The 13,078-nt window shown below is 47.0% G+C and overlaps 1 protein-coding gene across 1 annotated transcript; it reads left to right on the forward strand.

The window, feature by feature from the left end:
• Positions 1–4,918: 4,918 nt before the first annotated feature.
• LOC9272461 (receptor-like protein EIX1) lies at positions 4,919–8,150 on the forward strand. Its single transcript, XM_015760808.3, has one exon. It carries the CDS (start codon positions 4,992–4,994, stop codon positions 7,947–7,949), a length of 2,958 nt encoding a protein of 985 aa, XP_015616294.1. The 5' UTR covers positions 4,919–4,991; the 3' UTR covers positions 7,950–8,150.
• The last annotated feature ends 4,928 nt before the right edge of the window (positions 8,151–13,078 follow it).

Here is a 13,078-nt window from a genome sequence, read left to right on the forward strand (position 1 = left end):
TGTTTTGTACTAACATTTCATTCTTAATTGTAGGCGGACCTTCTGCACCCTGACGCTGATGATTACTCGGTCCGACGCTCCCTTGAGGCGTACCTGTTGTGGTTGTTCGGGTGGGTGATGTTCACTAGCACCCACGGGCACGCTGTGGACTTCGGGCTGGTCCACTACGCACGGTCCATCGCGGATGCTCAGCCACAGGACGTGCCGCAGTGGAGCTGGGGTTCTGCCGTGCTAGCAGCCACGTACCGTGCCCTCTGTGAGGCGTGCACGAAGACTGACGCGGGAGCGATCATCGCTGGCTGCCCTATGTTGCTTCAGCTTTGGGCAGCCGAGAGGTTTGCCATAGGTCGACCAGTGGTGGACAGCGCACCCTACGGGGTTGGTCGCAGCGCGCAGTGGCCAGAGGACGGTCCCACGATGGGGACTTACTGGTGTCGACGTGGGGTTAGTGCAACTTCGCTGCGTTACAAGTTTATCAGTCGTCTTCTTTTTTTTCTTCACATAACATGTCTAATTCCGATCATGTTTATTGCAGCGTCGTTACGCTCACGTCCAGGTGAGACGAGGTTACCCGGACTTCGTGTTCGAGTTTGACCGTCTCCAGCCGAGCGACGTCATCTGGGAGCCGTACACAGAAGAGGCCGTCGCTGCGAGAGCACCGCTAGGACTTTCGTCCTTGTGCACACGCGACCAGGCTTACTGGCTCACCATCCTGCCGATGGTGTTCGACATTTTCGTTGAGCCTCACTGCCCGCAGCGTGTGATGAGACAGTTCGGACTTAGGCAGGTGTTTCCGGGCAACGTGCAGCCGACCGTCCTCCCTGCCGACCACTCGTGAGTTCGGATTGTTCATTTCTAAATTTTTATGATAATTACTTCATCGAGCCATATAATTTACCTCTCTTCACAGGTTGACTCGACGGGGACAGCTAGCAGGCGCACTTTGGGCTCCACGTGTACAGCAGTACGTTGACGACTGGGTGTTAGCTACAGAGGAGGTGATCAACGAGCTCTTCCCACACACGGAGGAGAACTACCGTGACTACCTTCGCTGGTACCTTCCTCGCACTCGTGCGCGTGTGACCTTCACTCCAGACGCCCCAGAGCCGCACGTTGCCGCTGTCACGGACGCGTATCCCACGCACCGTGACCGAGACTACTTCGTGGGGGTACGTCGAATTTGTATTAGTTCTTACAATTATTTCATTTATCTTGCATAATATAGGACAATTACTGAATTTTTTATTTCCATCTTGCATAGGCTGATGCCGCACGGGATATCAGTGCCGATATCACCGCAGTCCAAGTGAGGTTGAACAGAGGTTTGCACTTGACTGACGTTGAGCAGAGGGTGACCTTCGACCGGATGCAGGAGAAGATGCATGCGGTCATGCGCGTCTTCTCCTGTCACAGCGCCGTGGACGTCGTACCTCCAGCTGGTCCGGTACAACCACGGCCTCGCGCGCCTACCGTCGGAGCAGGACCTCGACCTACGGCACCTGTTTTGCACGGTACTGCTCAGCCCAAAGGTTTCTTAAGTTTTGTTTCTGTTTTTGTACGAAAACATCACCCCGTCGTAACTTGATGTTCCATCCTCGCAGGACCTCGTTTGCCTTCGAGCGCCCCTAGCTTCGGAGCAGTGCGACCTACAGCACCGGTTTCGCACGGTACAGTTCAGCCCAGAGATTAGTTCATTTTTGTTTCAGCTTTTGCACGAATATGTCACCATGTTTTAACTGCACGTTTCCTCATCGCAGGACCTCGTCTGCCTTCGAGCGCGTTCGCAGGCACGACCGGCGCTTCCGCGAGCTCCGCAGTGGCGTTCGCCACCTCTTCGGGCGCGTTCGCCAGCTCTTCCTCTCACGGAGCGTCGATCCCTCGCCCACACGGTACTTTACTTTTTATTAATACTATTAAATACCTGTATGAAACTGATGGTCCTTGTCCAGCAGGATTTGCAGCCGGGATCTTCGGTACTGGGGCCTCTTCGTCTCACGCCGGTAGGACTGGTCCTACTAGCCAGTTCTACGACGACGACTTGCACGGTGCACACCACCACGACGTACTAGGCTCCTCTCAGCTTGGAGGAGCTCCAGAGGCGCACACTCAGGAGCAGCCAGAGGTCACACCTGTACAGGCAGGACGGGTTGGCCGTGCCGTACCCCCGGACCGACTCACGTACTCCCAGGGGCACATTAGGGCGCAGGGTAGGAGGGACAGGGGTAAGAGGCCTCGTCAGTAGTGTTCTACCTCTTCAGTCCTTATGTGACCGTTTCTTTTGGCTTACAAACTTGTAAAGCAGTACTACTTTTGCTATTACTACTGCAGTACTACTTGTGTTTGTCTCGTCTACATAGTTCTTTTCATTCATATGGTGCTAGAACAACTTATGCTCACGACAACACACTTTCGGCGCTTCACGGTAGTGTCAGATCCAGTAGCGCGCACAGTCCACAACAGCACACATGAAAAGCGGCAGCTCGAGTTGTCACTATCAACTTTCGGCGCTGCCTGTTGACATAAAGTGAATCACGCCCACGCGTGATCGTCTTGTCACATCTAATGAATAATGTATCTCATTGAGTTCACATATATTGCAGTGAAAACGACGCTATATAATTGACAATCTGAAGGCAACCTCTTCATATCTTCTTTCCCACTAGCACACAACACACGAAAATGGAAGCGCCATTCCTTGAGCGTCTCAACTGGCGAAGCGATCCTTTTGCTGGTTGGTTTCCACCATGGTGTGACCGTCCTTTGTGCGATTGTGGGGATGGATGCATACTCAAGTCTTCCCTCATGATACAAACTCGGGGAAGGAGATTCTTCCAATGCGCGAACTTTGATCAGGTATGCTTCATCTATTCGAAGTTCAAATGGATAAAAAAACTAACTTCTTCGTACACAATTGTAACATCTTACGCAGACATATCGTCCAATGTGCAACTTCATCGAGTGGGTAGACATGGAGAACCCACAAAACGACGGAACACGTGCTTACCCACGTAGTGAAACAAGATCGGACTAACTAAGGCGGAAGGATGAGCATGAACGTCGAATTGCTGCTGAGGCTTTAGAATGGCACGTAAATCCCCTAGGACTCCCCACGTGGCGTGAGCGTCCGGAGTGTCGTTGTGGTGACCGTTGTCAGGTCATAAGGTCCGTAAGGCACCGAACTCGAGGACAAAGGTGTTTCGTGTGTCCAAACATTGTCGACGATGATTTCGTGGTAATTACAACTATTCTTTTCATCACTCCTTAGTACTATCATTAACTTAACTATCCCAAAATGGATGTACATAGGAGGATGTAAGGAAATGTCAATTCGTACAATGGATTGACACAGTCAGAGTTACTTCAAGTGGCGGGCCGATAACGCAACCTGAACCGACCATACAGTTCATTCATGCTTGGATGGAGTACGAACGTCGGGTGGAAATTGCAAGCTTAGACTGGAGGAACAATCCATTAGGGTTACCTAAATGGTCCGAGCGTCCAAAGTGTGGGTGCAGAGATCGCTGGCAGGTGGCTACATCCTTTGCTGAACAAACATTTGGAAGGAGATATTTTGTCTGCCCCAATGTAGACAACGATTTCGTTGTATGTCTAACCATTTACAAAATCCGCTATGATTTGCACAAAATTACTACCCAAACTTAATAACATTACTATTTTTACAGGGCAATCCAAGGATGTGTGGATTTACTCGATGGATCGACAATGTCACTCCATCATATCATGGACAGAAGATAACAGAGTCAGAAACACAAGTAGAGTATCAACGATTGAAGGACCACGAGAATGCAATGCATTCTGACCGACCTAGAAGGGGCCGATAGGTTACCGCATGCTTGATTCGTCGGGATCGACAAATTTGTACCGTGTATCGATGGCACTTCTTATCTATCTTATCATTACAATGTTTAATTATGGTGGTGATTTTTTGTATGCGTAAGACTAAGGGCCTATTTGGATTGCTACCAAAAACATGCCCTACCAATATTTTGGTAATTTGAATAGTACTTGTGTTTGATTTCGATTGAAGCCTATTCATTGGTAATACGTAATCTAGATTTGAGATTATGTAGAACATTCTTCACTACAATTTTACATTTTGGCAGCAAACCAAATATGATCAAATGCAATTTTACCTTACCAAATATTTGGTAGTGCCAAAACTTGCTTATATTTTGGCACTAACAAAAATTTGTACGGTAACATTCCAAATAGGCCCTAAAAAATAATAAAATTATATTTTACCAGTCTTGGAGATTTTAATCTTGTATAGTTTTCAATATAAAAAGATTTGATAACTATTGATATTTATAAAAAAATATAAAGCACAGTATAAAATCGCCCTCCCCCAGGGCGGCAAGGGGGCCGCCTGCAAAATTCCAGGCCCCCCGCCGCCCATTTGCAGGCGGCCCCCCGCACAGTACAAAATCGCCCTAGCGGAGGGCGGCAAGGGGGTCGCCTGCAAATTTCGTTGACGGCCGTCGCCTGAGAGCGAACGGCCATCTGCCACGTCACTTTCGCCGCCCTCTGGGATGGCGATTTTTAAAAATCACCCTCCCAGAGGGCGGTAGGCGACCACTTCTGTCAATTTTCAAAAATGAAAAATTATTTTTGTAAAACTTTTAATAAAAAAAATTAAAAATAAAAAAAATTCCGCGAATGCGCGACTTCCGTGGCTGGTTCTAATTGGTGGAGATCCAGATTCTGGTAGGCCATACTAATGGGCCGCACGATCCAGGCAGTGACGTTCTGCCCTCACTACAATGGGCCAACGGAAGCTGTCCCTGTACGGCCCGTCGCTACTGTTGTTTGCAGCGTATACATGGCCACGCCCACGCGCGTCCCGGCGGCCACGGCACGGCACGGCACACACGCACCCGTCGACTACAGTAAAAACAACAACGATACGTATACGATACACTCGCACACTCAGATACAGACCCCCCCGGTTCTTACTAGTCCACCAATCCACCATGCGTCCCACTACCACCGCCGCTCTCCTGATCCTCAGCGTCCTCGCCGTCGCCGCCTTGGCCACGACCAACCATGAAGTGGAGGCGGCGGTGGCCGCGCTGCCACGCGGCGCCACACGCCGTCCGGCGCCCGCCCACGGCAACGTGGCGACGGCGGCCGGCTGCTCGCCGCGGGAGCGGGACGCGCTGCTGACGTTCAAGGCAGGCATCACCGAAGATATAATGGGTCTCCTCGACTCATGGAAGTACGACGGCGCTGGGCCTGGGCAGGCGGAGGAGGAGGCCGATTGCTGCCGGTGGCGAGGCGTCCGGTGCGGCGCCGGCGGCCATGTCGTCGGGCTTCACCTCCGCAACGTGTATGCCGACCAGAGCAACGACTACGACTTCATCACCTCCGGGTACGACCTGGCCGGCGAGATAAGTCCCTCTCTGCTCAACTTGACGTATCTGGAGCACATCGATCTCAGCAAGAACCAGCTCCAGGGACAGACCGGCCGTGTTCCGGAGTTCTTGGGCTCTCTGCAAAACTTGAGATATCTTAACCTCTCCGGCATACCATTTTCCGGTGAGGTGCCTCCCCAGCTGGGTAACCTCACAAATCTACACTATCTTGGCCTGTCAGATACAGGCATCAACTTCACGGATATCCAATGGTTAGCGCGCCTGCATTCTCTAACGCACCTCGACATGAGCCATACGAGCCTCAGCATGGTACATGATTGGGCCGATGTGATGAACAACATTCCTTCTCTCAAGGTCCTTCATCTTGCTTACTGCAACCTTGTTTATGCGGATCAATCTTTTTCACACTTTAACCTGACCAATCTTGAGGAGCTTGATCTCTCTGTCAACTATTTCAACCATCCAATTGCATCCTGTTGGTTCTGGAATGCACAAGGACTCAAGTACCTTAACCTTGGGTCGACCAAACTCTATGGCCAGTTTCCAAACGTTCCAGGACAATTTGGATCCCTACGATTTCTTGACTTGTCATCCACATGTAACATAGACATCGTGACAACAAACCTAACAAATCTATGCAACTTGAGAATCATACATCTCGAACGGAGTCAAATTCATGGGGACATTGCAAAGTTGCTACAGAGATTACCGCGGTGCTCGTACAACAGATTGAATGAACTATATTTGTCAGACAATAATATATCAGGAATTCTACCAAATCGTCTGGATCACTTAACTAGCTTGGTCATTCTTGACATCTCTCATAACAAACTCTCTGGACCCTTGCCTCCTCAGATAGGCATGTTCAGTAATTTAACTTACTTGGACCTTAGCAGTAACAACCTCAACGGAGTGATCATAGATGAACACTTTACTAGTATGAGAAGTTTGAAGACATTGGACTTATCCGGTAATTCCTTGAAGATTTTGGTGGATTCAGAATGGTTACCTCTATTTAGTCTTGAGGTTGCATTGTTTTCACCTTGCCATATGGGCCCTCGCTTTCCCGGTTGGCTGAAACAACAGGTTAATATTACTTATCTTAATATGTCATTTGCGGGTATTACTGATAGGCTTCCAAACTGGTTTTCTACAACATTTTTGAATGCTCAACTTTTAGATGTTTCCAACAACGAAATCAATGGTAGCTTGCCAGCGAACATGGAGGTTATGACTACATTATCTAGACTATATATGGGATCAAACAAGCTTACCGGTCAAATACCTTTGTTGCCAAAAGCACTTGAAATAATGGACATCTCAAGGAACTCTTTATCAGGACCTCTGCCATCGAACTTTGGAGATGACCTTGTCTTATCTTATCTGCATCTCTTCTCCAATCGTATCACTGGCCATATTCCAAACTCTATGTGTGATTTGCATCACCTTGTTTACTTAGATTTAGCGGACAATCTTTTGGAGGGGGAATTTCCTCGATGTTTCCAGCCAGTGTTTTTGAGTAAGCTATTTGTCAGCAACAATATTTTGTCCGGAAAGTTCCCGCCATTTTTGCGTAGTAGACATAATCTAGAGATGCTGGATTTGGCATCAAATGACTTCTATGGAGGATTGCCCATCTGGATTGGAGAGCTGTCGAATCTAGCAATAGTACGACTAAGCAATAACAATTTCTCTGGAAATATTCCAACAAGCATTACCAACCTTACAAGGCTTGTTCAACTAGATCTATCAAATAATTCTATTTCGGGTGTTTTACCTTTGCATTTGTCCAATTTAATATGTATGAAGAAAAGTGGTCATTGTGATATCGTAATGGTCTTCGATCGTTACTCAATTTCTGGTCGTTATGGTCGCAATGTTGGCATTGCAAATATGTCTGTGGACACCAAGGGCCAAAAACTTTACTACAAACTACCCATAGTATTAGATATCGTGACCATTGATTTGTCTTTGAACTACTTAACTGGTGAAATTCCGGAGGAGCTAACTCTTCTCGATGGCATTAAAAATTTGAATTTATCATGGAATCAGCTTAGTGGAAGAATTCCAGGCAACATTAGTGTCATGCAATCATTGGAATCACTAGATCTCTCAAAAAACAATCTTTCTGGAGAAATCCCATCAAACCTATCAAACATAACATCTCTAAGCAGGCTAGACTTGTCATACAACCATCTCACAGGAAGAATACCATCAGGGGGTCAACTCGACACCCTCTATGCGGAAAACCCGTCTATGTACAATGGAAACACTGGTCTTTGTGGGTATCCTCTTCGGAGAAATTGCTCAGACAACAGCAGTGCATCAAAGCATGGTGTTGAACAGAGAAGGGAAAGAGATTCTGAGCCAATGTTCTTGTACTCTGGACTTGGTTCAGGATTTGTGGCTGGTCTTTGGGTGGTTTTCTGTACCATCTTGTTCAAGAAAACATGGAGGATTGCTTACTTCCGCCTCTTCGACAAGGTGTATGACAAAGTGTATGTGTTTGTTGTTGTTACATGGGCAACCTTGTCTCAGAAGTCAGGCACACGTTAGGCTATTGCGTAGTAGCAGCGTTCTTTTGGTGGAATATATTGTACCACGTCGCTGCTGCTACTACTACTAGTACTACTGTCGCTTTGAATAAATCGATACAGCTTAGTTCTTGATAAAGATGAGCATGCTTAATGTATGAAAAAAAAAGAGAGAAGTTAATGTTGTTCTATTTATGTGAAATAAATTAAAGATGGCTGTTTCTCAATGTTGTGCAGAGATTAATGTTGCTTAATTTATGTAAAACAGAGATATGTCTGACGAATGTTATTGATCAGTTTGTAGCACTGCCGCACTGGTGAATCCAGAGTTTTTTTTTTTAATGACTCGCACCAGACAGTGCGAAGTTTTTTTGATTGAGCAGGAAAAAAAATCCAAGATTATAACCCTGGGAAGTCGTAACCAGGAAAAAAAATGAAAAATAACCCCCACCCACGCACCGATAGCTCCAACTCAACATACCTAGGAGAAAGCTAGCACCGAACCGACCGCCGCTATGCGTGACCGGTCACCGCTAAGCCAACAAAGAAACTACATCCGAGAACGTTCAAAACTTAACCCTAATAACCGACACCAGGCCCCACTCTAGCCACCTCTTTGGGATTATGAGAGAGAAGGATGGAACCGTTCTCCCCCCTAGGCCCTCCGACGTGGCTACCTTGCATAAGCTAGAGCGCCGACGAAGGGGACATGCATCTAGAGCAAGCTTGCACCAGTTGTCTGGAAGGATTCGGCAAGGGGCTACCTAGACGGTGTCTCCAAGGAGAGGAGCGACGGATACACAGCCACCGTCGTCCGTCAAGGTCTCAAATAAAGTCGAGGCTGAGTTTTCACCCGGCAGCCCCACTGGAGGTGAAGGGGTGGCACGACATTGCCCTCAAGAGGGGTAGAGACATTCGAAAACACCGTCGTTGCCGGCACGGCCAAGGCCGGGCTAGGTTTTCGCCCGCTGCCTACGAGTCTATAGATGACACCCCGATGCTCCACCACCATCAAGCCTCCGCCGACGCATGGGCACTGCTGCATCAGCGCCCCCTGTTGGTCAGCCTCCGCATGCCACACTAGCCTCCGCCGCCCTCCGACCGCGCCTCATCGCGCCGCGCCGGCCTCCGTTCCTATTGGTCGTGCCTCAACGAGCTGTGCCGGCCTCTGACCACGCTCCGTCGCCGCCACCCACACCTCATACCGACCGGCTAGCCACGTCTCCAACCGCAGTCCAACAACGACTGCTCACGCCGTCGTTGTTGCCCACAACCCACCACCACCGATGCCACGCCCGCACGCGGCCGCCGCTATCCTCCTTCCCCGTTGCCAGTCTCGTTCCCCGCCTCCTCTCTAGTTGTCACCATCGTCGACGCGCCGGTCCACCGCGTCCCATCTCCTCCCGTGCACCGGCCACATCCCATCTCCTCCCGTACGTCGGTGCAGCTCCAGCCGACCTCGCTCCCACCGCTGCCAGCAGCCGCTGTCGCCATCACCACCCACTCAAACCCCATCGCCATCGCCAGCCGCCAACCCCGCTAGATCCAGCCAAAGCGGCAGCCCGATCTGGGTGTGTGCTCCGCCGCCACCAACGGGCGCCGTCGCCACCGCAACCGACCGCCAGTTGCCACCTCCATCACTCAGCCCCGCCGCCAGCCGCCACCCCGTCAGATCCGGCCGGAACGACGCAGATCTAGATGGTTGCCACCGCCGCTGCCCAGGCAGCTCCCCCGGCCGTCCGGGTGCATGCTGGGCAAAGCCCCGCCACCGCCGTCCTTGCGGCCGCGCGGCTTTGCCGGCGCCTGCTCAGGCGGCGGCGAGCCAGGGAAAGGAGGGGGAGGAGGGAGTCGGCAGCGGTGTTGCCTCTCGTGTTCGTGTTGTGAATCCAGAATATTGAATGCTTCTCCAAACATGCATGTTTGCGCTTGAAATATAATGTAAAGTGACATAGTATAAGATATGAACAGGACCAATCCATGACAGTTTGAATCGAAGAAACGTGCAGACTTTTAATTTTGTCCAATAACAGGGCAGGCTCTCGAAAAGCTTGTAAATTCTGATATTGTTGATCAAGATAATTTTGTTTTCGAAGAACCTTCGCAAAGGACATGGAGTTCATGCCAATTTATAAGATAAACAATAATAAGATGTAGTGTTAAAGTCATATTTTACAAGTTACTAGAAAAAATGCCCTATGCTATTTTAATTTTATTTATACTGTTTAGCTAGAAAAAAAATGTTTGCGTGTTGCAACATGTAAATATTTTAATTTTATTATTGTTATACGGTTTAGCTAAGGTAAAAGTTACTGTGGGAATTCGCTTGGATATTTTTTTTTAGTAAATCATGAGCTTTTCATCTCATGTTAACATGCGAATTTTTTTCTTCAAAAGATTTCTTATACAGCTCCTTTTATACTTTTAAAAGGAAAGAAGCTTAAAATCCAACTCAAACACGGAGCTGTATTTGCAAAAGCGAACGAACTTAAAAACCGACTCAAATACGGATGACGTACCAAAATATCGGCAAAAACATCTTTAATTTTTATAACAGTAGAGATAAGTTGTTATACTTAGGATAAAATTTAAATTTTAGAAGTGGAACAGAGGGGTAGCTCCGAATTTTTTTTATCTGAACACATGCAAACCACTAATTACAAATCTGAGCACGCAAAAGTTAGAATTCTACTTCTAATCAACCTGCCCATGTCACCACCGTAAATCCGGTTGGCCCGGTAGTCTATTACACCTCCCTCATTTCTTATTCGGTTAGCTTTGGCTCAGTGCCATGACGGTAGCCTTAACACGATGATGGTGTGCGTATATATAAACCATCTAGGATAACCTTTGGCAATAACAGTGTTAGCGTGGATATAGTGTAACTAAAATTCATCAATTCTGAGCACATGGGATTGAGCAAACTAGCATGCAGCAAACAATTGATCGACTAATATGAATCGCTAGTATTGAGAATTTAGTAGTACAATACCGCATTGTTTGTATTTTCTTTGTGATTTGAACAATGAATAAAACTCGCCGTATGCAACCCTAAACCCTATGATTTTGATATACTACCGGATGAATGATTTGAACAATGGAGAAAACTCCCCATAATGATGCAACTAACCAATTTTAGAGGTGGGTTGTTGGGCTAACGTGATCAATTCAGCAGCCCAATACGGCCCAATAGTTTGTTGGGCTACTCGTTCGATGGAAACATATCGCTGCATATGAGCATCTTGTCTAAATAATTAAATGTGATTATTGCGTGCTCACATTTGTAATTGGTGGTTTGCATGTGTTTAGATAAAAAAAATTCGGGGAGTAGCTAGTAAGTGAAAAACTCCTAAGAGGGCACCTTCAGTAAAGGGCATTGCTGGATTCAACACGAAGCTAGTACTAGCGCTGACGATCAGTACAACTGATAAAGAGGTTCTAATTTCCAAACTGATAAAGAGGTTTCAATTTCCAAAGGTTTCACTCTCAGTGTCACCGCAACGCGTGGAAATATTTGCAAGCCTGAACGCACTGAAGATAAGAATAACTAATGTGAGGTTCCAATTTACAAAGGATTCACTCTCAGTGTCACTGCCACCTCCAATACAAGGAAATGATGATCTCTCTCCCAAGTCTCGAGAGTCTTGAAGTAGATCTGAACGCGGAGCTAGAGGAAAGCAGGCGTGCATAATAGAGAAACCAACTGAAGCAGCTACTAGTGGCCATCGGTGATCAACCAGTAGCTAGCAGGAGTTGCCGGCGACGTGCCGCTCGGTGCAAGTCTTCGGCATCACATTCGGCACAACTGCCCAAGAGCTCGACGTTGGCAATATCAGTTCTTTTCTGGCAGTCGCAGCCCACCACGAAAGTCAGCCCGGTCGTGTACGTACTATCCGCAATCAAAATCAGTATCGGCCCAAATCTACATGGGCCTCACGTGCTCGGCTATCCTGATCCGGCTGAATTAAACCGAGGAGATTGTTTTGTAGGAAAAAGTATACTTTGACTAACTCATGTGATTCTGTTGATGCGAAAAACACGAGGCCTGGGAGATCTGCTTAACTTTAGTGAAGGTCCAAAAATCTTGTCTTTGAGGTTTGTGAGCGTGCCGGTTGATTTGATCCTGCAATCAACAAGAAACAAATACAGGAAAATATCACTTAAATCCATAAACGATAGCCGATCGGTCAGTCGCCAATGACATATCATTTATCCTTGAGCCGATGTCATCTTTGCATCGATCGGCAGTCATGAATAAATAAGAAAGAACTAAATCTATTCAATCGGCTGTAGATATTAATGGTACATAATCCCTATGTTGATATATATTTAAGTCAAGTGATTGGGATAGATCGATCGTTATGCCGAGACAGTATAAATCACTTAGATCGAAATATATATTAACAATGAGATTATAAGCGCTCATAGCATAGCCGATTAGATAGATCTAGCATGTATCGGCTAATACTCCGATACCACTCTATGTTAAGATATTAAAGCAAGCAAAATATATCAAACGAGAAGCTTAATATACCTGAAAGCAAGAAGATCTCAATATAAAGGGCGGATCTAGCATATCAATTAAGCACATAAAATATAAGGCTAAATCAGGTAAGATCGGTTGAAACCCCGATACTACCCTAATCGGCAACCAAAGACAGGCTAGAGATTGATATTCTAATCACGACTTATAGGGTCAAACTCAACTGATGCAGCTATAAGTATGAAAAGAAAGACAATATTTAGACAATCAAGTCGTTGGATGTTTCATAGGGTGGTGGATACCCTATATAATCTAAGTCAACGTTGGTATTTAACCTGATCGGCTGCCTTCTAGTGATAGATGTTAGCCAACTGAAGGTTAAATAACAATATTGTCAGAGATTATATAGGATATATGATAACTCGACAACTTACATACACAAGGTTAGAGTGTCATAAAGATGGAAGCACTAATCCCGAGAACGCAAGCCACCATAACAAGTTTTACTTCTAGTTGAAGATCGAAACCGATGCAGCTCAACCCGAAAGCAAGAACTCGTCGAAAACAAAACGAAAGAAAAGGGTGGCGAAGCGCTGAGATTGTTATTAAACGTGTGTTAAATTATTACATGAGGTTAGGGGTCTATTTATACCTGAGATTACAAAATATGT

This window comes from Oryza sativa, chromosome 11, assembly GCF_034140825.1.
Source record: "Oryza sativa Japonica Group chromosome 11, ASM3414082v1".
In the NCBI taxonomy this organism is placed as follows: Eukaryota; Viridiplantae; Streptophyta; class Magnoliopsida; order Poales; family Poaceae; genus Oryza; species Oryza sativa.